At 42.6% G+C, this 21,337-nt stretch overlaps 1 protein-coding gene across 2 annotated transcripts in view; it reads right to left on the bottom strand.

Annotated features, from left to right (window-relative positions):
• The window catches only part of smtnb (smoothelin b), a 44,068-nt gene that overhangs the window by 17,537 nt on the left and 5,194 nt on the right, over positions 1–21,337 (bottom strand). For both annotated transcript variants that reach the window (XM_029511552.1, XM_029511553.1), the window contains exons 2-7: positions 12,744–12,910; positions 11,130–11,208; positions 10,963–11,041; positions 10,182–10,261; positions 3,996–4,098; positions 108–808 (exon numbers count right to left, since the gene is read on the bottom strand). In XM_029511552.1, the coding sequence (XP_029367412.1) occupies positions 108–808; positions 3,996–4,098; positions 10,182–10,261; positions 10,963–11,041; positions 11,130–11,208; positions 12,744–12,910 (1,209 nt within the window). The remainder of the gene's footprint in view (positions 1–107; positions 809–3,995; positions 4,099–10,181; positions 10,262–10,962; positions 11,042–11,129; positions 11,209–12,743; positions 12,911–21,337) is intronic.

A 21,337-nucleotide genomic window follows, 5' to 3' on the forward strand; every position in this document is an offset into this window, starting at 1 on the left:
CAGCGGTAATTGATGGTTTTTTTTTCTTGCTGACTTTGTCTTTGTCCAAGATGTTCCTGAGTCAAAGACAGTACACATCTATTTCACACAAGGCCTGTATACTCTACCTTTTGTTTCTGGAATTCAGTTTTGCTGCTGCTGCTCAGCACATCATCTGTCGGGTCACTCCGAGATAAAATGGCTCCATCAAGCTGGTCCTGGTCAATGACGTGTTCCTGGTTGGATTCAGCTGTAAGATTGGCTGGACCTTGGCTTTGACTGTCTGTTTCTGAATCTGTGCTGTAAGTTGAACCGCTTGTGGTTATCTCCACCTCTTCCCCTGGACCCCTCTCCTCAGACGACATACTCACACTCTGGTCAGATGTCCCAGAGTCTGTCCTTGTCCTTGACAAAAGATGACCACTGTCTGAAGCCCCAGAGCCCAGACGGGGCCTGACACCACTGTCAGAGACATCTGAGCCCAGTCTCTGTCTGATATAGGACTGGGAGCTGATACTTCGTTCTGATGCCCCAGAGCCGAGGCGACCACGCTGGGAGGAACTCTGGCTCCTGTCTGAAGCACCGGAGTCTAGTCGGTCTCTGTAGCCTGAGCTTAGAGTCTTCTCTGGGGCCACAGAGTCCAGATTAGACTTGGACAGCACTGAGGTCAAACTGTGGTCTGAAGCCGAGGAGTCTGATCTTTGACGGTGTGACAGGACCATGTCTGGCTCTGTGGTCACAGCCTCTTTCTGAGGCTGGATCAGCAGAGGCCCAGAGCCATCATCCTTCACCAGGTGATCAAGAACCAACACCATGCCTGAGTTGGAGCCTGCAACAAAAATAAGAAATAAATATATTTTTCCATGTTGTGACTTGTATGATTTAATAAATTCTTTCTTTTTTTAATTCATCATTTTACATTATCTAAAGCAGAAAAGGTTGTTACTGTATGTGAGAGGTGGTGAAGTTTGTGTCGGAAATGAAATGCTTCTGTGGGACTGGGGCCCCATTAGAGGCCTGTCTACAAAATATCACTTGGGATCAGAAAGGAGGCACGTGGAGACCTGAGGGGATGTAGGCATTTCCTCCAGAATGGCCTTAGTTCCTGAGCAAGATTTGTGAGATTGCCTTAGTGGATGTGCTTAAAGGAGAAGGAAGTTTCATGAGTCGAGAACAGGAGATTGTGATATAGTCACAGGTAGTGAGCAAGTACAAGGAGTCGAGGAGGAAGTGGGGGTAAGAAATTGAGAGTTGGACAAGTACTTCCCCTCCCCTCTTTTCAAGCTCCTTCTCTCCTCAGGAAACCATACTCCAACCAACACAGCAGTGCCCACATCCTCCCACTGTGACACTCTACCTCCAACACCCATGGCGCTTCTAGTGTGTAGAGGATCTGAGGTTTTGTATACACAACAGATAACAAAAACAGCAAAAACCAAGACTCCCACAACACATGTAAACAAAGAGGCATGAAATTATGTCTACATGACCGAGGTTTGCACCAACTCTGTAACCAAATGGGGTTCACCAAGTATGCATAACTGTTATTTACAAACCAAATCAAAGAGGGACTCCAATCCAACCGCCAGCCGCTGCAGCCTCTTTCAACTTTAAACTGGACAGGATTTAGGGGAAACATTCACATCTTTTTTTCCAACTCGAAACTAAAAAAAAAAAAAAAAATCCCCAAAAAGATGCTAGCTGAATTGTGCGTAGTCATGAAGGGCAGCAAGTTGTTGATTAAATAGAGCTGATTATGTAATAGAGTTAGAACAGAAAACGTGATTAAAACACACTAATGGGACATGAACAGTCCACTACACAACAGTGTCTGCAACCAATGAAGAACTCAACCCAAGCTAAATTACTGGACAACTGCAAATGAAGTGAGAGCCAAAACACTGCTCCTTCTATCAAGTTTCATGCTATTGTTCATATTTTTGTCTTTCAGAAATGGCTGTCTATTGTGTAGCAATTTCTGGGAAAACCCCCATTGCTGCTGGATAATGAGAGGCTTGCTTTTTGCTTCAAAATAGCCACAGGAGCTGCACTGCATTTTGCACTAAGCTGCCAGTCAATATATAGCAGACAAACAAAGGGAAACAAAGGATTTTCTTAAGACATCTTTCACACTCAAGCACTGATCCAAAGAAAACTAAGTCAACAGAGCAACACAAGTTTAACCAGTTTTTATTATCCATTTGTCACAAATCACATTTGCCATAACAGGGAGAGGATGGTTTTCAAAGTAAATTTAATGTTACTATGAATAATTGAGACTGAATGACCTTGTCCTTAACAATGAAGTCCTCTGTGGACACAAGTTGCTACAGCAGCTTTTTGTAAATGTCTATTCTAATCCACAATCCTGGTGAATCCACATTCACCAGGAGATCTCCAAAATCATTTAAATTTATCCTGACAAAAGTTTGAGATATTCTATAGACATTTATATCTTTGTCTAATTAGAGAGTGGCTGAGGTATTTATTTTATCCACTACTGAGATTATAAAACAATCTCGCAACTTTCTGTTGCACATCGGACCCTTTGTGAGTGATAAAAGCCTGATACCTAGACAAAATGTTCTAGTGCACAGTCCTACATGCCATTTACAAGATTTTACTTTGAAATTGAAATTGAAATCGAAATTATGGTTCAAGTTTCTCTCCTTTGGGAACTTGAGGTACAGAGTGCATTCCTCAGAGAGTCTCGGAAAACATTTCATTTCCTAAATCATAGCTTTACCAGTTACAGTTAGCACTAAAATGCAGTGCAGCTGGACACATGGTCATTGAGGTAAAGAATGTTAATATAAGCTTTTTTCTCTGAGAGGTAGAGGTGCTGCGTTCAAAGACCAAAAACAACTGTCCACTGAACCGCCAAGGTAATCTTTTATTTTCTGCTACTTTCACTCAGCTGAAAACACAAAAACATTAGGCCCACCCGGCTACTGTGCCCTTCTCCAACCACAAACGTGCCGTCTATGTTAATTGGTGTCCTCTTTTGCTTTTCCTATGGTGGTCTTTTTTTTGTTTTGTTTTTTTTTTCACCCCCGCTTCACCCTGGTTTAAATTGTAAGGCAAGGATAAATCAGTAACACTGGGGAGTTTCTCCACCACGTCAAGCAAGCCTCAGTTCTGTTCTGGTATCGGCTTTATTTAGCAGAGGTGTGGCTCTTGGGTTTCCCTCTGCTGCTTCCTATAACCCCAACACTGCCCCCCCCCACCCCCAACGCCCCAGGTCCATCAGAAGACTTGAAGTCAAAACCAAGGCAAACCAGGCCACACAGAATGACTGTCAGTCAGGCCTGAGCGTCAGTAAGAAATGACACTTTCATCTTCAGCCAAGGATGATTAAAGATAAATTTGATGCGTTATAGGAAGGGAATTTTTCACACAATGACTTATCCTGATGTATTTTAACTGAACAAGCAATAGGTAGGGGTTTGCAAGCATGTTTGTCATTTTACAAGGCATTCATCATGAGCTCTGCAAGTGTAGCTGTAAAGGTTCAAGAATTTAGTGAAGGAAGCACATTCAGTCTCTGCTGAAGGCCTTCATTCATACTACTTTATTAATGAGTTAGCACAATGTTGAATGAAATTACTGAACACTAAAAAAGTCAAAGCCATTTAGCTTATGATTCCAAACACTTAATAAAAGTTAGATGAAGGAGCTTAAAGAGCCTGAAGTAATATGACCTCCTGACCGTTACCTCCAGAGAACGACTCCTTTGGCTGACTATTTTAACAGGCAGAGAAGAGGAAATTGCATCAAGGTGGGTGTGTGAAGTCACAGTTACATGCAACAGAGGTGGTCAGTGTTTGCTTTTTCACGCATTAGCAAAACTTAATCTTTATGTGAATATTTACAGTACATACAAGCATTTGTGTTTCAACAGTCCCAGAGCAATGGCATGTCCAAACGTGATCTACATGTGAGGCAAATGAATATATGTCCACCGTGGCCATATTAACAGCTCAGTGATAGAAGCATGCCTAGAAGCAGTTTCTCACCTATTCTCTGGAGCTCTCGACTTTGTTGTGTCTGCTGGCCGTTTAACTCCTGGATCTGAGATCCTCTGTGTTCTCTTTCACTTTGACTCTCCCACTCAGTCTCCTGTCGGGAAAAAAAGAAAAACAACACAAGTGCACTTCAATGCAGCTTCAAAAGCACCCATGCTCTTTTACTTCTCAGGTTACAATGTCTTGTCAGGTATTTCTTAGGGTAGCAACCAGCCACTGCCAGACTTCGAGCCCATTCCTCTGATCAAAACCAGAGAGTTTTCTACAATCGCCTGTTTGCGGTCAGTTGGGGGTCCCAAAAGTCTTTTGTTGGAGGTTGAGGTCAAATGCTCCAGCCATAACGCATGGCCAGCTGGAAAAGTAAAGATCTGTTTTATTTTCCATTGTATATGTCTAAAAAGGATGCCCTTTCAGCCCTAAGACCAAACAAAAACTTTCAAAGTATAGTTCTGCACTGCTGTATCACTGCTTTAAAGCATGTATTGACTTAGGGAGCTTCTACTCTTTAAAAATTTAAACAGTAGCATGCAGCTTTTCTGCAACACAGAGGACAGTTGCAGCAGGAGGGAGCTCTTAGAGGAGAAGCAGGAGAACTTTTGCATATGGAGAGGAAAGAAGAGGAGGTGTAGAGGGGAGGGGAGGATGGAGGGAGGTGGGAGGAAGAGATGCTGGTACTCCTGTAAGGCCTCTGGTGCCTCACCTGAGAGCTACTCCACAGGAGAATCAGCTGCACAAATAAGGCTCCTCTAGTACGTGTGCAGCCATTCTTCAACACTGAGGGCTAGCTTTTCTGTCAATGAGTATGTGGAGCTTCTGGTGCTATGTGTCACTCTGTAACTGTATCACAGCACATAATCTCCTGTTTAATAAGAGTTATCATGGTTAAGAACAGTCCAAGAGAGGCTTGGGTGGATCTTAAAGGGGGAAAACAAAAAAAATAAATAAATAAATAACAGACTGGTCATGACCTTAAAAACTGAAAATATAATTAAAACAGATTTGCAGTCTGCCATTAGTTCAACAAGCTTCTGAAAACATTCATAATCTTTCAACCAAGCGAAAAAAAAGCACGCACACCCAACCTCACAATCAGTTTACCATGTGTAAACAAAGTTATCCTGCACAAGAGGCTGGCATAGTTGTCAACAGCGGTGTGAAAATCGTATAAAACACACCTTTTGTGTTTTAAAAGCTTTTAATCAATGCAATGTGTGATCAGAGTTGACAGAGAGAGAGTGCAAGTTAATGCAGTGACCAAACACAAAGCCTGTTTGAATTTAAACACAAGCGAGTTGCAGAGGTGAGAAAGGAGTTGAGGGTTTCTGCTCTGTTGACTGTGACCTTCCCCACCTTGAGCAGATTACAGAGGCTCAATCACCGAGGAGAAAATGTAATCAGACACTGTTGCAGGGCATGGCAGCAAAAAAAGGAAATGTGGGGTGGCACTGCTCATGTTATAAGCAAAGACAGATGATTTCATTTACTTTATAAAATGAATGAGGTTTTGTTACTAAAATTATCCAGAAGAACTGAATCTAATGAAACTTTCATTAGGATGGAAATCTCCATTGACTCAGAAAAGCAAACAGGTGGCAGCACAGATTCTCTGGGGTTAAAAGAATCCTAACAATAATATGTCTTTTACATTCATTCGTCTTCTACCGCGTATCCGTTTGTGGGTTGCGGAGTGGGTTGGAGCCAATCCAAAGGTGGGGTACACCCTGGACAGGTCACCAGTCCATCGCAGGGCCAACACACAGAGACAAAGAACCATTCACACTCAGACCTAAAGGCAATTTAGAGTCACCAATTAACCCAAACATGATGTCTTTGGACAGTGGGAGGAAACCCACAAAAGCGCAGGGAGAACATGCAAACTCTACACAGAACGGCCCCAGGCCTGGGAAGCAAACCTGCAACCTTCTTATTGTGGGGCAACAGCGCTAACCACTATGCTGCCGTGCTGCTCTGTCTTTTACAGCCTACGATATTTCAGTGGAAAACTGAAATGTATTTCAACGCTCCTCCAATGAGATAGTACAGCAACTGATGAAGACACAAACAGTCCTGAGCAACAAGACAAAAGATGGAGGGTAGCACATGAAGACACACACTCAGAGAGTCACAGGGGGGATAATTGTGTTTGAGCCATAAACACAATTAGAGAGAATGAGCCTTTTCTCACCCGTCTGTCCACTCCCTCTCCTCCCTCTAGCAGCAGTCAGACAGACAGCCATCATTTCACAGCTCCGACTAAACCACAGGGAGCATTTTTCTCACAGACGGCGAGGCACAGGGAAAAAAGGGAAGATAAAGTGGAACTGGAGACGCAGACCAGAGCTTGAACCTGCTGCCAGCCACCGTGCTGTCATTAGAGGCTTTTCCTCCTGCCCCAGTAGTCAAGGTCTGACAGATTGGAACCAGCAGTGACACGGTCCCACTCCAATACTCACCCAAACCACAGGTCACATCTGGCCTCAGGGGCTTGTTTGTGTCAGACTATAATTGTAAAATCTTAAACTCGTAAACACAAAAACAACTATCCCCTCTCATGACCACAGGGTCATCTGGATTCTTTTGAGCCCTCAAGACCACAGGAAAAAAAAAAAAAAAAAAAAAAAAACTCAACGAGGTCAAAGCTGAGGCACACATACCCTGTCACCAACCAGTTAAGATAGCTGAGGTCAGCTCAGGCTTAAAAGTGGGGTTCAATGCTCCAGTTTTCCATGAAATTGAAATTCATCAAACCACTGATGAAGTCAGACCTCCTGACGGTCGTCCATGCCTTTACATTGAAGAGAAGAAGAAGAAATCTGGCGGCTCATTTTCCATTACTGCAGCCTCAGGAACCACATGCTCGGCTCACCTCCAAAATTGAAATACAGTAGCTTGTATGAAGTAGCAATCATCTCTGCATCACGCACACTCGCTCGAGTGAGTAAACTCACAGAAGAAGTCAGCCGTGAACTTCATTCCCATTTTTACTCACTGCAATTCATCCTATGCTACTCTCCGCTCACTTACTTACTGCCCTTTTGTTCAAAACGTTTCTTCTCTGTACTTTCTTTCCCCTCAGTTCATTTTCTCAAATTGTCTCTTTGAATCCATCCAATTGAATCCAACCTCCTTGACTGCAAAGGCAAGGTCTAGTTGTATATAGTTAAGCTACTCAGATCTCTTCATGCAATGTTGAGATCACAAACAAAACTGCCTGCCGTTTCAACGCCCTCTCAACACATGGCACGCAAACCTGTATCCCCAAAGAGACAACTTACAGGGTTAAACTACTAAACATTTGAATATAAGCTTTCTTTAACTTTCTAGATCTGCCTCAGTGTCATCTCATGCATCATTAAGGTGTCATGCATTTCCTAAGACATGAGCTGTGAGCTAAACACAAACAAGAAAAGTTAATTATTTCAGCAAAATGTACACAAACCTGAAAGGTAAACCGAGATGCAGGCAGGTCTCATTCTTCACTCAGACAGAAACAGATGGAGACAGAAGTGGAAAGGAATATAAATGGTCTCTTGGTGGAAGAAAAGATGAGTTTTGGTCAGTGACCCAGCGGCAGGAAAATCAGAGTGACATTTACCTTCTCCTCACCAGACTGACTGCCCGACTCTCCTGGTGTAACCCTCAATAAGTCAGGATATCCACTATTCTGCTGCTCTACTCCCTCAGCCACATCATACATACTCACACACAGACACACAGACAGACACACACACACACAAACATATACAGCACACACACATAACACCAACAAGCCACTCCCTTGACTTCCCCTCCCTCCCTTGCTGGCTCCACAGGGATCTGACCCCCACCACACACGCACACACAGGTTAAAGGGTTGCCTGGTTGACACATTAACTCACTTACACTATTGTTTTGACCTATTTTTCATTTCTCTTACTGACATTTCACTGGCAAATACGGCACTACAATAAAACCTCATTCAAATTATTTGATATCTTGCAGCATTTTATTCAGCAGAAATGAATAAAAGCTCAATTTCCTTCGTGGCTTTTTTCCCACTACATACATATCATTAAAGTTTTTTTATAAGCTGTTACTGTTCTCCCAAATGTGGAAAGTGAAACTTTTACTATACCTCAGTACCTTATCCTTGCATGTAAACTATGCCCATTAAAAACTGCTTCTAATGGCAGTTGGAATCAAATTACAAATGAACAACTACAATATTCCACTAATTAAAACACATACACTTAGTATTTGACATATTGAAGTTTTTGTCAGACAGGCTCTTGAATTCAAGACATATTGCATGTTGTGTGTGTGTGCGTGCGAGGCTACTGTGGAAACCTATCTAGGACCCCCATCTGCCACGGGACAATTGCACTCAGCTAAAAGAGATCTGCTGCTGTGATGTGAGTGGAAGGAGCCCTGCTGCTGCTGGTTGATGTTGTTTCTGGCCATGTCCCCATTCCAGCACAGACAAAACCGCTGAGGCACAGTTGGTAGGCTGCACGTCTGTCTCTCTGCCTCTACCTCCCACCAAAATCCATCACACCACCTGCAGCTGACAAACCCCCCATCGTACAACTCAGCTGTCTTACAGGAAGTGAGGTAAAAAGGCTTGAATGCTTGAGCATCCTGTGACGGCAACATCCTACCGTCATTTCCTAACTGGGAAGAATACAAACACGCACACACACACACACACACACACACACGCAAGCACGCAACAGACATGATTCACCAGAACATGACCCCCACTGGTAATCTGACTGTATTTTCCTTAAGTGTACAACACTAGATGTTCCTTCTCTTTATCACGCAAAAGGCTTATTTACAACAACTGTGACCGCATGCAGTAGGATTTAAGTTTGTTTTCCCTCCATGGAGATCTTTTCTACCGGAGATAGATCAATGGTCGTATAAAAGAAAATAAAAAACAGTGAACAGCCACAGCTAATAAGATAACACTAACCCTAACCACTTCACATCACATTTGCTGAAACAACCATATAATTCAGGTTGACTGACTGAAACAGACAAAAGGTTAGTTCCAGCCTCAAAACAGTCCTGTTGTCGTCCACAAGAGGGCCTGTCCGCTGAGCGAGCAGGCTGGTGTTTCAGACACTGATGAGAGTGATGATCAAACCACTAAAAAAGTGTTTATTCATTTATAAATACTCTGAATTGATACCCTCTCTCATACAGACTCTCTAAATGTGTTGATGTGTCAAAATGCAAACGTATGCAGAGACAGATGTGTGCAAAAACAATCTACCATCTCCACTAAACACCAGGCAATAAACAAATTTTTATCTTCCTCTGCATAGTCCGCCAAACCTGAATAAGGATGTAAAGAAACAAACACATTCCTTTCTCTGTGGCAGTCTAGTCATGTGCTATGTGTTTGTGTGTGTATGTGCATGTTTTGTGGCCACATTCATGACACAGTCGGTGTCAAAATGCTTGCTGGTGTTTGCTGCATTCTTCATTGTGGCAGTGTAGAAACCTCATGGGTCACTGTTGCCATGTAAACAAACTCAGCACCCACATTTTTTTTTTACTTTGTTTTTGCTGCTTCTTTTCTCAGTCATTCTTTCAAATGAAGGCCAAAAGAAGTGGAGAACAGTTTTGAGACAGTTTACTCATCGGCTGTGATATTTAAACGTTGAGTGAGCAGTTTTGGACACACACACATACACACACCGCAAAGTCAGAGGATGGTGGAATCAAGAGGGCAATTTACTGACCGGATCCTCCTTTGCAAAGTTGAGGTAAAAAACAGTGTAATACAAAATATGGAAACTTGCAAACAAACAAACAAACAATCATCAAAATTTCGAGGTTGAAAAGTTAAGAAGTCAATCCCAGCTGATTTTGGACAAAGACGGGTTAGGATCGCCAGTTCGTCAGGGCTCATCCAAAATTTAACAGAGCAAAAAAAAAAAAATACCAAGAGTTGGTTATTTTGATTGTTTTTTTGTTTTTTTTTTAAGTACAATGAAGGAGTCACAAGGCAGATGAGTGGATCAATGTGTTACTACCCATTTACAAAGCCAGGGCTGTGGAGCAGCAGACTGACTTTAAAGTGATGTTCACTGACGACATAAAGTGATTTGAATCGAAGTGGCTGACTCAACATTTAATCATTTTTCCCTGATAAATGACAAGTTATGCAATCAAATCTGATGTACTTACCTCAGTTCCCATGTTGCTCTGCGGTTCCACACTGTCAGGATCCAGGCAGCGAGTGGGAGCTTTAACCCTCTCCACAGTCCCTAAAACAAGCACACACACACACACACACACACACACACACACACACACACACACACACACACACACACACACACACACACACACACACACACACACACACACACACACACAGTGCTTAGGATGAAATAGGTGACAAACACAAGCATTTCATTTTTTAACTTCTTATTACACCTGAGATTTCTAGCATTGTGGATCATTTATCAAATGACAAGCTCATCTGTTGTGTCCTGGTATGACCTTTAAATAGGCTGAGTGACGATGAAGTTTATCAAATTTTGCACAAACCTGTTCACCACAAGTCTATGCATCACAGTGTTTCAGAGTGACAGGGCCTTCACACAAACCAGACAGCGCTACGGAATGAAAGGAATCCGCTATCTTTTCCAGAATCATAAATAGATCTAGCACAGATACGATGGCAACCACAGAGAGTCTGCTACCTTAATTTCAGCCCTGAGCAGGGAATGATGAATGGCTCAGGTTTTCTGTCAACCACGAACTAATTAAGGGCTTTTTCATTACTGAATTTACTGATTTTTACAGAGCCATCTTAGGACCATTTCATTTTTAAGCTCCAAGAAAATGGCAAAAAAAAATAAATAAATAAAAAATTTGAAAGTGGAGACACACCCAAGCTATTGCAGTAGGTCAACAACTGATGTAACAATGAAAAGACACGGTTTGAAACATGCAGCCTCACCTTGCTGCTGTTCTTCTCGGATTTGTCGGATGGCTGCTCTGATCATCTTCCTCTCTTCATACTCACCAGCAGCACGAAGCTTTGAATAAATGCATGGAAAATCTTTATTGGCACAGAACAAGCGTACAATATATATACACATTTTATTTATGTCCATTATTACTTACCATTTTCATGAGCTCATCAATGTCCTGGATTAACTGTAGTTTTTGTGACAGTATGTCCAAGTTGGCGCTGGATCCTGACCTGAGAGATAAATAGAGCTCATCAGCTTTAATGGAGTTCTTTATGAGTGAGCCTCAACTTGTACCCATGGAGCAAGTTGTGAAGAACTAAATCTTAAAATATCAGGATGAAAACAGTTGGCTTCAACCTGAGGCCTATCTGTTAGTGGAAGGCAGGAGGACACAACTCAAAAGGTAACAAAGAGCTTTCTTGGCCAGGAAAGAAGTCGTCAGATCGAGCATGGAAAAAGTGATACTGTGGCGAAACAGATTTGACAGCACTGAGACAGTGTGTCTCAAAAAAAAAAAAAAAAAAAGCTGCTCTCATCTTCTATTTTTTCAGTCTCCTATTTCTCCATTTCACTGCCAGCTTTATGTTGGTTTCTATTACTCCTCCAGTTCTCTCATTATCCTCACTTTCCTCCATTCCTTGGTATTAAAGGATGTGTGGCATACTGGAGAGGAATATTTCACATTCCTCCTCGGGATAGGAGAGGCACAGGATAATACAACTTACAGATGGGTTTGGGTTTGGGTGTGTGTGTGTGTGTGTGTGTGTGTCTTAACATGAGCGCACGTGCATACATTTGCTATAGCAGGTAGCAGCTCCAGTGAGGTTCTGCCTTTGTTATTGTAACCCAAGTCATCTGAGAGAAGCAGTGAATGGAAATGATTAGGCCTGGCCACTAGGTCTGAATGGGATTCAGTGACAAAGAAATGGAAAGAGATGGTGTTTGGTTTGGTGTCCTCTCCACATCTAGCACTGTCAAACCTTCACTGCTGCTGGGAAGGTGCCAAAGTCTGCCCGTCTCTTAAAGTTTGGCACCTGTTAAAGGATTCAGGTCATCCTGTTCCATAGAGCTAAGTATTTCAGGTTTCTCCAGGGAAAAGAAAACCATTACATTGCTGTAGTTTTATCATTAAAAGCGTGTGTCCGATGACATGAAATGGGTTAGGGGGGTCTATATGATGTTTTGCAAATGAATTTCAAGCATTTCTCAAATAAAGTTTTGTTGATTGCCTGACAGTAGCAGTTTCATTAGTCTTACATTCCTACTTCCTGGTTTAAACATGATGATTTCAGGAATTCAGGGAAAAAGTTTAGTTGTTGTTTGCTCTGTTACACCAGAAAGTAAAATGTTTAAAATGCCAACCACCATAACACACAGTGATATAATGATTCAAAGCTTGTTTGTCCTGTTTCTCATTAGCCTTTCCAGCAAAACCCATATTTATTGACAACAGGAGACATTAGAGCTGACTTCTCATTTTTTCCACATTCCTTTTCTGAATGAAAGGTGTATTATTAGTTTTGCAATGATAAATAAACATTATCAAATGAACTGAAACAGCTTTAACCTCACTCTCATAGCTTTAATGTTGGCAATTAGGACAAGATTTCAAAATTGGAAAATGTACTGTGATTACAGTTTTCAGTCCCCTAGGATTCCCTAACCGAATTGGTTATTGACTGTTTTCTCAGCCTCCCTAGTTCACCTAACCCTGTCCAGTTTGACATCAGGACAGATCTGTGTGTGTGTGTGTGTATTATCTCACCTGTGCTGGTTCTCTTTGTCCTCCTGCTGCTGCTGCTGCTTGAGGCGTGTGGGTCGAAACCTCTTGCTGGCCAAAGCAGCCTCCATGTCCTCAATCTCCCTCCTCCTCAGCTCCCGGATGGCTGAACGGATGAGGCGCCTCTCGTCCAGATCCACGGTTCCATCGAGCTGTAACAAAAAACACAAACGGGAAGGTGAATACAAGCATCAAAGGTATGGAAACACAGCAGGACACCAGACAGAAAGTATTTAGCTTGCAAATCTTAGTCACTCATTCAGCCTTGTATTTGCATCAAAGAAGAAGTGAACCACAGAAACAAGGTGCGGAGGTGGATTCATATAAGAATCTCCTAAATAGGCCACAGGCTGGTCCTCACTGTAAGTACAGGCCGTTAAATAGGCAGAAGTTCAGGGTTTTAGGGTCAACACGAGTCGGAGCACTGGCTCTTTTCAGATGCCTCTCCTCCTCTCTGTAATTAACCCTGACAGACAAGCACAATAAGGCCCACAGACTTTCAGCCCATCTGCCCACACAAAAGCATGTGTAACTGTCCAACAGAGAGACAGTGTCCTAAAACATTTAGGGATCTCTAATGGAGTACAAGTAACATCCAGGTGTGTGCAACATCCAGATGGTCTAAAGAGCCCAGTCTTCATTTAAAATGTGCAGTACAGAGTAAGACAGTCAGCAGGGTTGATGGACGGCTTATGGACTGGTGTTGACAAATGACCTGACTTCACTAATGTGCAAAGACAGGACCACCTGAGCAAAAAGTAAAGGATAAGAAACAGGCACGCACAACAGCTAGTGCTTTACTGCAAGACGGAAATGTGCTTAGCTCTTCAGGTCAACTTATCCCTCGACTCTTCTCCTCTGCCTGTATTTCATCTTGACTGAACAGCAGCTGGTTGGTTAAGTGAACCACTTAAAACACTCACTCAACCTATTTCATCGCTCTGGTTGACTATTAGTGAAAAAGGAGAGTAATTAGGGGATGTGAGTGCACACTTGCATGCTGGCAGACACACCACGTCAGTGAGACATATGCTTCCCTGTGAGTGAATCCTGTGAGCATAGAGGGTTAGAGGGAGCCCTCTCCTGTCAAACAGGAGGCAGATCTCTCTTAAGGTCTGCAGGAACTTGTAAACACATGCAGCGATGAGCAGGTCCTGTGACGGGGTTTTATTATGAACGTCACACTGAAACACAAACTTTAAGGATCTCTGCTGCGCCAGTTAGAACCTGTAGGGTCCAGATACAAATCTTTGTATGCCACCCAAAGGGAATTGGATGTGCTTGTTAAGCTAAGCCTTATACTTTGAAGAGTTGAAAAGGGAGTTGATGCGCGAGGCCCCTGTTGCTTGGCCCGATGGGGGGGTGGGGGCTCACATCAACTCCCTTTTCAACCCACTGGGTTTGAGGTCTCGCTGTGGTTTAACAAAATATGCAGCATGAGCTGCACTGGCTCAAAGGGCCTCTCTTATAGACTGTAATTTGCGGAAAATTTTAAGTGCTGAGCGGCCCAAAAAGAAGAAAGAAGAGAAAAGAAAGTGCTCAAAATGAAGGAGGAAAGAATATGAGAACAGAAAAGTATATGAAGGAAGAGTAAAGTAGTGAACTGAAAGATAGTGTGACAAAGCGAGAAAGAGGAAAATGAAGAGAGAGGGTAGACTCGTGTATGCCTAAAAATGGGCAGATACGAACTGGGTGGGAAAAGCCAGTCTTCACACGGGTCATTCCTCACATTCCTGCTGACTCACAAGGAAAAGACATGGTAGTGAAATCAGGAACTGGGTTTGGATCCAACTCAGCAGTGAGACGATACGATGAGCTGGAGCAGCAGCGATTGTTTTTTTGAGTGTGAAACAGGAAAATAGGAATGTGAGGAGAGGAAATGAGAAGTCATTTCTATCACTGACCAATGTCTCTCACATGCCCACTCAGACACACTCACACACAGACCAAACAATTGAGAAAGCAGTCGTTGTCAGGTTTACTCCCAAATGTATGCAATGACGAGATCACGCAGTCAGCGTGCTCCAAAGTTTTAGGAGTGCAGATTTATTTATTCATTATGGAGATATAAGAGAAGTGTATCTGCTGCACATATCAGCTCAAACTAAAAAAAAATAAATAAATAAAAAATTTAGCTTGCAAAAAAAAAAAAAAAACACACCCAAAAAAGGAAGTAACAACTGCAAACTCAAAGTATGTGACTGACGGGAGCTGGATCAGTGGGATTTGCTGCCATTATGATATCAGGAAAACAGTCCAAACACATGATCATAAGTGCTGTGAGTATTACCTGCTTTAACAACACAACTTCAGGTTCTTTGAACAGACCAATCAGCGCACAGACATCTGCATCTCAAGTGAGTCTGAATTGGTTCCAGCAAAATTACAGTAATTAAACTAACCAATCCAGCTGGTAGAATGGTTGTAACTGACTTTTTCTTTACGTATTCAAAAAGGGGGAAATAAAAAGAAAAGACCAATAGTTCCAAAGGAAAGTAATGAGTGGGCGTAACCCAAGCAAAAAAAAAAAGAAAAAACAAAAACCACACCTTAAACTTGGGTGTCTGCCAAGGAAAACAGAATAACCGTTAAAGAACCAGAGACGGAAACACATGCTCATCCAGACACAGTCCATTTTACTAAAAGTAGCACATGACAGTGGCCTCTACATTGAGTAGACTGTGTTAGGAGGAGGGGGCAAAGAAAGGAAAAAAGAAAATCAGCCTAGTTACTCAATGACAGTGCCTCAGACCACTGACCCTTCAGTGAGGCATTTTTCAAACCAGCCCACAGACCTCTGGGTAACCGACTGTGGGTCCAACTGACAACGCAGGGCAGCCGTTACACCCAGACAGAAAGCTTTTCACACTGTGTTGCTTTTGCTGCAACACGTGTATGACTAAGAAATTACACCTAACAAATAGGTCACACGCACCCCCCCCCCCCCAGAGTAGATGCAGCCACTGAGACATAACCAAGCTGTCAGCACCTGTAATGACGACAGAGGGTTAATCATATCACAGTCTGCTCTGACTACGCTCGTGATTCATCGCTGTCACACCTGTTGGTTTCTGCCGAGCCACAGTGCTCAGAAACAGGATTGGCGGAAATGACTGAAAGGATAACAAGACAAAAGGCAGACCTGTAGTAATATGGGCAGTCACTTCAAAACAAAGTTCATAGATGAGTAGCCAAACTTTTATTTGTTTACTTTAAAAATCAAATACACTTGTCGATGACACAAACCAGAAAACGATTACAGCATTTGGCAGGAATTGGTGCAGATGAGCAAGATGGAGGAGGAAAAAAAAAAAAAAAACTGTTTCACAAGCACTCTTGCTAAGACTTGTACTGGACCACCGCTTTCTTTGACTCACTTCCAGCCCTGTAGCCGCTTCCTATGGAATCAAAACCCCCAAGCCATCCAAAGACTTTCAAGCTTTCAGCTCAATCAATCATGGTCAATTAGAGAGTGTTCCTGGTTTAGCAGTAATCCCTACCAGCTGGTGACACACTCCTGAGGACACCGCTGCTCTCTAAATTGTTCTGCTGCACATTAAAAAACTGATTTTAATGTGGTTCTGATGCAAATGGCCTCAGAAGTGGTCAAAAGGGGCAGAAGGTCGAGGTTCTTCAGGTGGTGAAGATATACCAAGCTGCTATTTACTGGGTTCGCCAAATATAGCTGAGCCAAACACAGTCACACTAATGACTATCTGAGACAGGATTATGCTTAACCTGCTGTAGTGAAAACAGACAGATCACTCTTTTAAAGTGTGAGCAAATGGAGAACAAATCCTGCACAAGCCCAGATTTGTCTTAATTACATCCCTTTATTCTGCTGCTTCTTTCATTGGAGTCATTTTCATGGGAACGTGTCATATTGAATGGCTACGACGGTGGATTCTTACTGAGCATTTAGCAGCTGAAACGCTGATTAAAAGTAATAAACCGCTAACAAGCTCTGTCTTTTAGTGTAGACAAGTCTCTGCACATTGTGCTGACAGGTAGAACATAATAGTTTACATACTAAAAGGACTGATATCTGTGTGTCTCCATTATGTTGTGCGCTACTATTTACAAGTCAAACATTATAGCTCAGAGTGGTGAAGACATAAACCTACACTCCTCCCACACACCCAGGGAGTGCAATGACCCTTCAGGCCAAGTCCCGACCTTTTCACTCACAGTGGGTGTGCTCATTTGCTGTTTTGGCACTCAATGCTTTCTTTTCTGTGGACTAGGAGTATTGAGTAAATTCCTCTACTAATAGGAGTACGAATGCTTTCTGCAAGAACTGTGTACGTGTGCGCCCACATGCACGGGCAGGAGTGGGGCTCCTGTGTGTATATGCATGAAAAGAGGCCTACGGTAATAATTTCCAGAGCAGACGGGGGTTAGAGAGCAGCAGATCAGATCAGCGCTTTAAACTCATTTGTGTCAAGCCCACAAGTGAGTTTTCCCCATATAAGGACACACGGGACCCTCCCTGCAGCAGAGCTGAAGTAGATTACCAGCTGCCACTGAGGAAGCTGGATGAGAGCAGAGATTGAGACAGACAAATAAACAACTGAGAGGTACTTCAAAAAGGTCAGATAAATTTCTCTTTCAAACCTATGTATTGCCTCACTTCAGAGCAAAACTCCAGTCTGAATCAGGTGAGGGCCTTGATTTTTTTTTTTTTGGGGGGGGTTCTTTGGAAAATGATGCATCCATACAGTGAATCAGTGCACAAACCACACCCATGGAAAGATGGAAACTTAATCCAGATAGATGAGAGCCCTGCTAGATATAAGAATCTGGTTTCTAAGAAGAAGACGTTTCAGTGCAGAAAGCATTCAAAACTAACCAGATTCAAGACTGAATGACATTGTGCTACAAATTGAGCCGTTATTGTTTCAGGTCAAAAAGGAAAGAGATACAGAGGAAAGATTGCGCTACACGTTGGCAACATGCTCTAGGAAGGTGGTTAATGTGTAGGACAGCTTAACCATTACTAATGACTGAATGGTAGGACAAAGACAGGGCAGACCTGGGAAAACACTGTCCCCTTTTACACTTGAGGTAGCAGACATAAAGAACAGACCCATGGAGGAATGTCTGTGGATCAGAGGGGGGTATCGGCTTCAAAAATATTCTATAATGATGCACCAAAGTCACATGCTGTACACGTTTCCAACTCACACTCACTTTTGTGCGGTGAACACCACATGCTGATGGATTAATCAGCACCCACTGATGCAGTGAGGTGCAGGACCTCAAACTTATTTCTAATCTGCTCTGTTGCACATCAGTCCACCAAAAACTACTCAGAATAACTTTCCGTCAGATTATTCTCCCGGGCCTCATTCATTTGCCTCAGAGAGACATTTTGGCCCATTTCAGTTGGCTGACTTCAAACACTTGATCCTCTCTGACTGTGTCTGTTCAGAGCTGCAGGTCAGGTCACAGAGAGGGATCCAGGTCAGTTACAACCTGGTTAGGACAATCATGTCCCACAAAAAGCTGTCTCATTATACTACAGGCAATGGGGCTAACCTATGAGGCAACATTAAACCTGAAAATCCAAAGTTTGCACACTGCATTAAACACTCATTTACTTTTGCAACGGTATGCTCATGGACATGTCACTTGATTGCTGGGAAGCTGGTACTTTACAACTACAGTCATCCCCCCTGTAAATGAAAGCCATCAAAGCAGAAACGTAGAGTTTGTACCATTCACACTTTCAAACTTTTTACATCATCATACCTAATCTGTCTGTCTGCACCCTGTTGGCAGAATATACACGACCAGCCAAAGGTTTGGACACACTTTCCAATTCATTTGAATGAGGAAGCGTGTCCAAACTTTTGACTGGTCGTGTATATGTTCACTGATATCTTCAGATCAGATAAAACTCTGACTCTGGTAGGAAGGAGCCTGTATAAATAAAGAGATAAGAGAAACTGGGCTTGTCCTGTGAGCAGACTCAGGTCAAAGCAGGAGCATATGATGAATCCTGGCTTGTCAAACTGAAGCCCTCCGTGACCAGCTCTTCTGGTTTAATGAGGGAAGAGCCAGGGGGTGATGGGACATCCCACAGGAGGACACAGAACAGTAAACCATTTAATTCGTCTCTAAATACGAAAACAGCTCAGTTAGATTGTACCATAAGCTAACTGACCAGCTAACGTTTTGTGTCGGGCTTTCATTCAAGCTAGGCTAATGGACATTAGCATTGACAGAAACAGCTGAGTTTGGTAGCTCCATCAGAAAGGAAGAGACGGAGAGGAGAGGGCTGCAGCTGCAGACACAACAACACACACAAGGGCCGGGACATTACTCACTGTTAATGTTTTTTTTTGGTGCAGAAAGACAGATCTGTATTCAGCTGTGACTGATGAGGAGATGGACCGTGTTGTCAGTGATGTCCACGGAAGACATCCAAACTCTGGCTACAAGCTAATGCGTGTTCCAGGTAATAATACGGCCACGATGTATGATGAAGAATGAGCCGATATTTATGGAGAAATAATCCAGGTAGGATGAGGATTATACATCGTGGACATATTCTTACCTGGAACAGACACAGAGGTGTGTGTGTGTGTTACAAAAACAATGAACGAGTAATGTACTAGCGCAAAAGTAGCGCGTAATGAGAGCATCAATAGAAATGTAGTACAATATTTGTCCTTCAAATGTAGTGAAGTGAAAGTGAAAGTATCCCCCCAATATAATAGTCAGAAACTGTACTTAAGTACAGTACTGAAGTAAATGCACTCGGTTACTGTCCAGCCCTGCTGATTGGCTGGTGATGTTAGTTTGGTTGAGGGAAAGCTGCCTATCATTGTTGATAGGAGAACTCAACTGACTGCTCCAACCGGACAAAATCCTGCATCAACAGGTTTGTTTTTTTTAAATGTTGATCTTTTTTTAAATCACAGTTAGACACTCTCCGGAGTAGATTAAGCCCTGTGCGTTAAAGGACTTGGGCAGGCTGCAGAGCACAAACAGTTTGTTCTAATAAAGCCATAAAGGCCAGCCACACTGACTCCAAACATCCACCGAAACTATGACAATGGGAATGAGAGTCGCACACCAACAGACAGAGAGAGCCAAACACAATTTAAGAGATCAGCTGTGTATATCTCAAGAATGCCATGACATTAACAAAAGTCAGATGGAAAGCAAAGCATCAACTTCCGCTGGATGATTTGGTGGATCTCAGGAAATGAACCTTTCCTGAGGGAGAAAAGGCCAAAACCATAGTGTTTCTACATTTTTCTGACTGACAATATACTTCACTTTGCCCAATCTATTTCAGCTCTTTCAAAAACACCATCTTGTTCCAAATGTGATATATTTATCTTTTTTATTGGTAACGTGGCCTTAAGCAAACATTTTGGATCCTGCAGACTACAGCGTGTTGCTTCCTGTGTGCTATTTTCCTCTATAAACAGAGCCACACCTTAGTATTCCAATGTAAAGCCAAAGATTGTGAAAACTTTACCCAAGTCCTACCATGGTCCCTTTAGAAATAGCTGTAGAGACTGAAATAGAAGAAGAGTTAGACTGAAGCAAATCAAACAGCATCTTTGTATTATCTAGGTAATGAAGAGAAAAACAAAAAACAAAGCATTCCAAATTCATTCAAGATATTATGTTGACAGTAGCCAGATGTTATATTCACATGCCTTAATTGTGTGCAGATTAAAAGACAAAAAAATTCCTCAATTTCATCCTCGAATCCTCTGAAATACAACAAGCTCCTGTAGAGTTAAGGTAGCATGAATAGTCTGCGTCGATGGAGAACATTACAACGGTAATGGAAGGAGACTGTACACATCTGTAGAGCATTTCTCTTCAGTCTGAAACACATGGAAAACAGTCTAAACGGCAGCTTGAAGCAGTTGTCATCAAAAAAAAAAAAAAAAAAATGGAAAAGAAAATAAGCAAACTGCACAACACTGAAACTCAAACTGGCTTTGCTGGAGGAGACAGAAGCAAAGAGAGAAAACGCACCTTCGAATGTCTTACCCAGGCCTTTTCCATTTGGCAAGGTACTCATCCAGACAGATGGACATCGCAGAGATCTCTGTGCTGGATCACTTACCAGACAGATGAAAAGGCAGACATCAGCAGCTTGGACAGCAAACTGCTTTGCTCCTCAGTTGATAGCTCAATTTTTCAACATAGAATCTATTATATTCATTGGATCCACGCAGCTCATGTAATTCTGTCGTATGCCAGAGGTCAGTTGTGCTGATTTCATCATGCTCAGGATCTAACCACTGGCTGCATTTTTACTAAACTTTAATGGCACCCTGTGGAGCTTTAGACACACGTGACGTCCCATTTCCCACTTAGAGCATGTTTGACATTAAAGTGAGCAGCGTACAGGTGGTGTTACACTCAGTCACCATTTCATGCACACTAGAATTTTACTTTTGATTGATAACCATAAAACTCCAGGAAATCACATTTGTTCAGTCTACATCACAAAAATGAGATATGGCACTTTCTATGTGTTGCCTCACAACTGAACTGCACGAGTCCCATAAAAGGAGCACCATCATTAACGGGCAGTATGTGGCTCA

The sequence above is a fragment of the Echeneis naucrates genome, chromosome 9 (assembly GCF_900963305.1).
Source record: "Echeneis naucrates chromosome 9, fEcheNa1.1, whole genome shotgun sequence".
Classification (NCBI taxonomy): Eukaryota; Metazoa; Chordata; class Actinopteri; order Carangiformes; family Echeneidae; genus Echeneis; species Echeneis naucrates.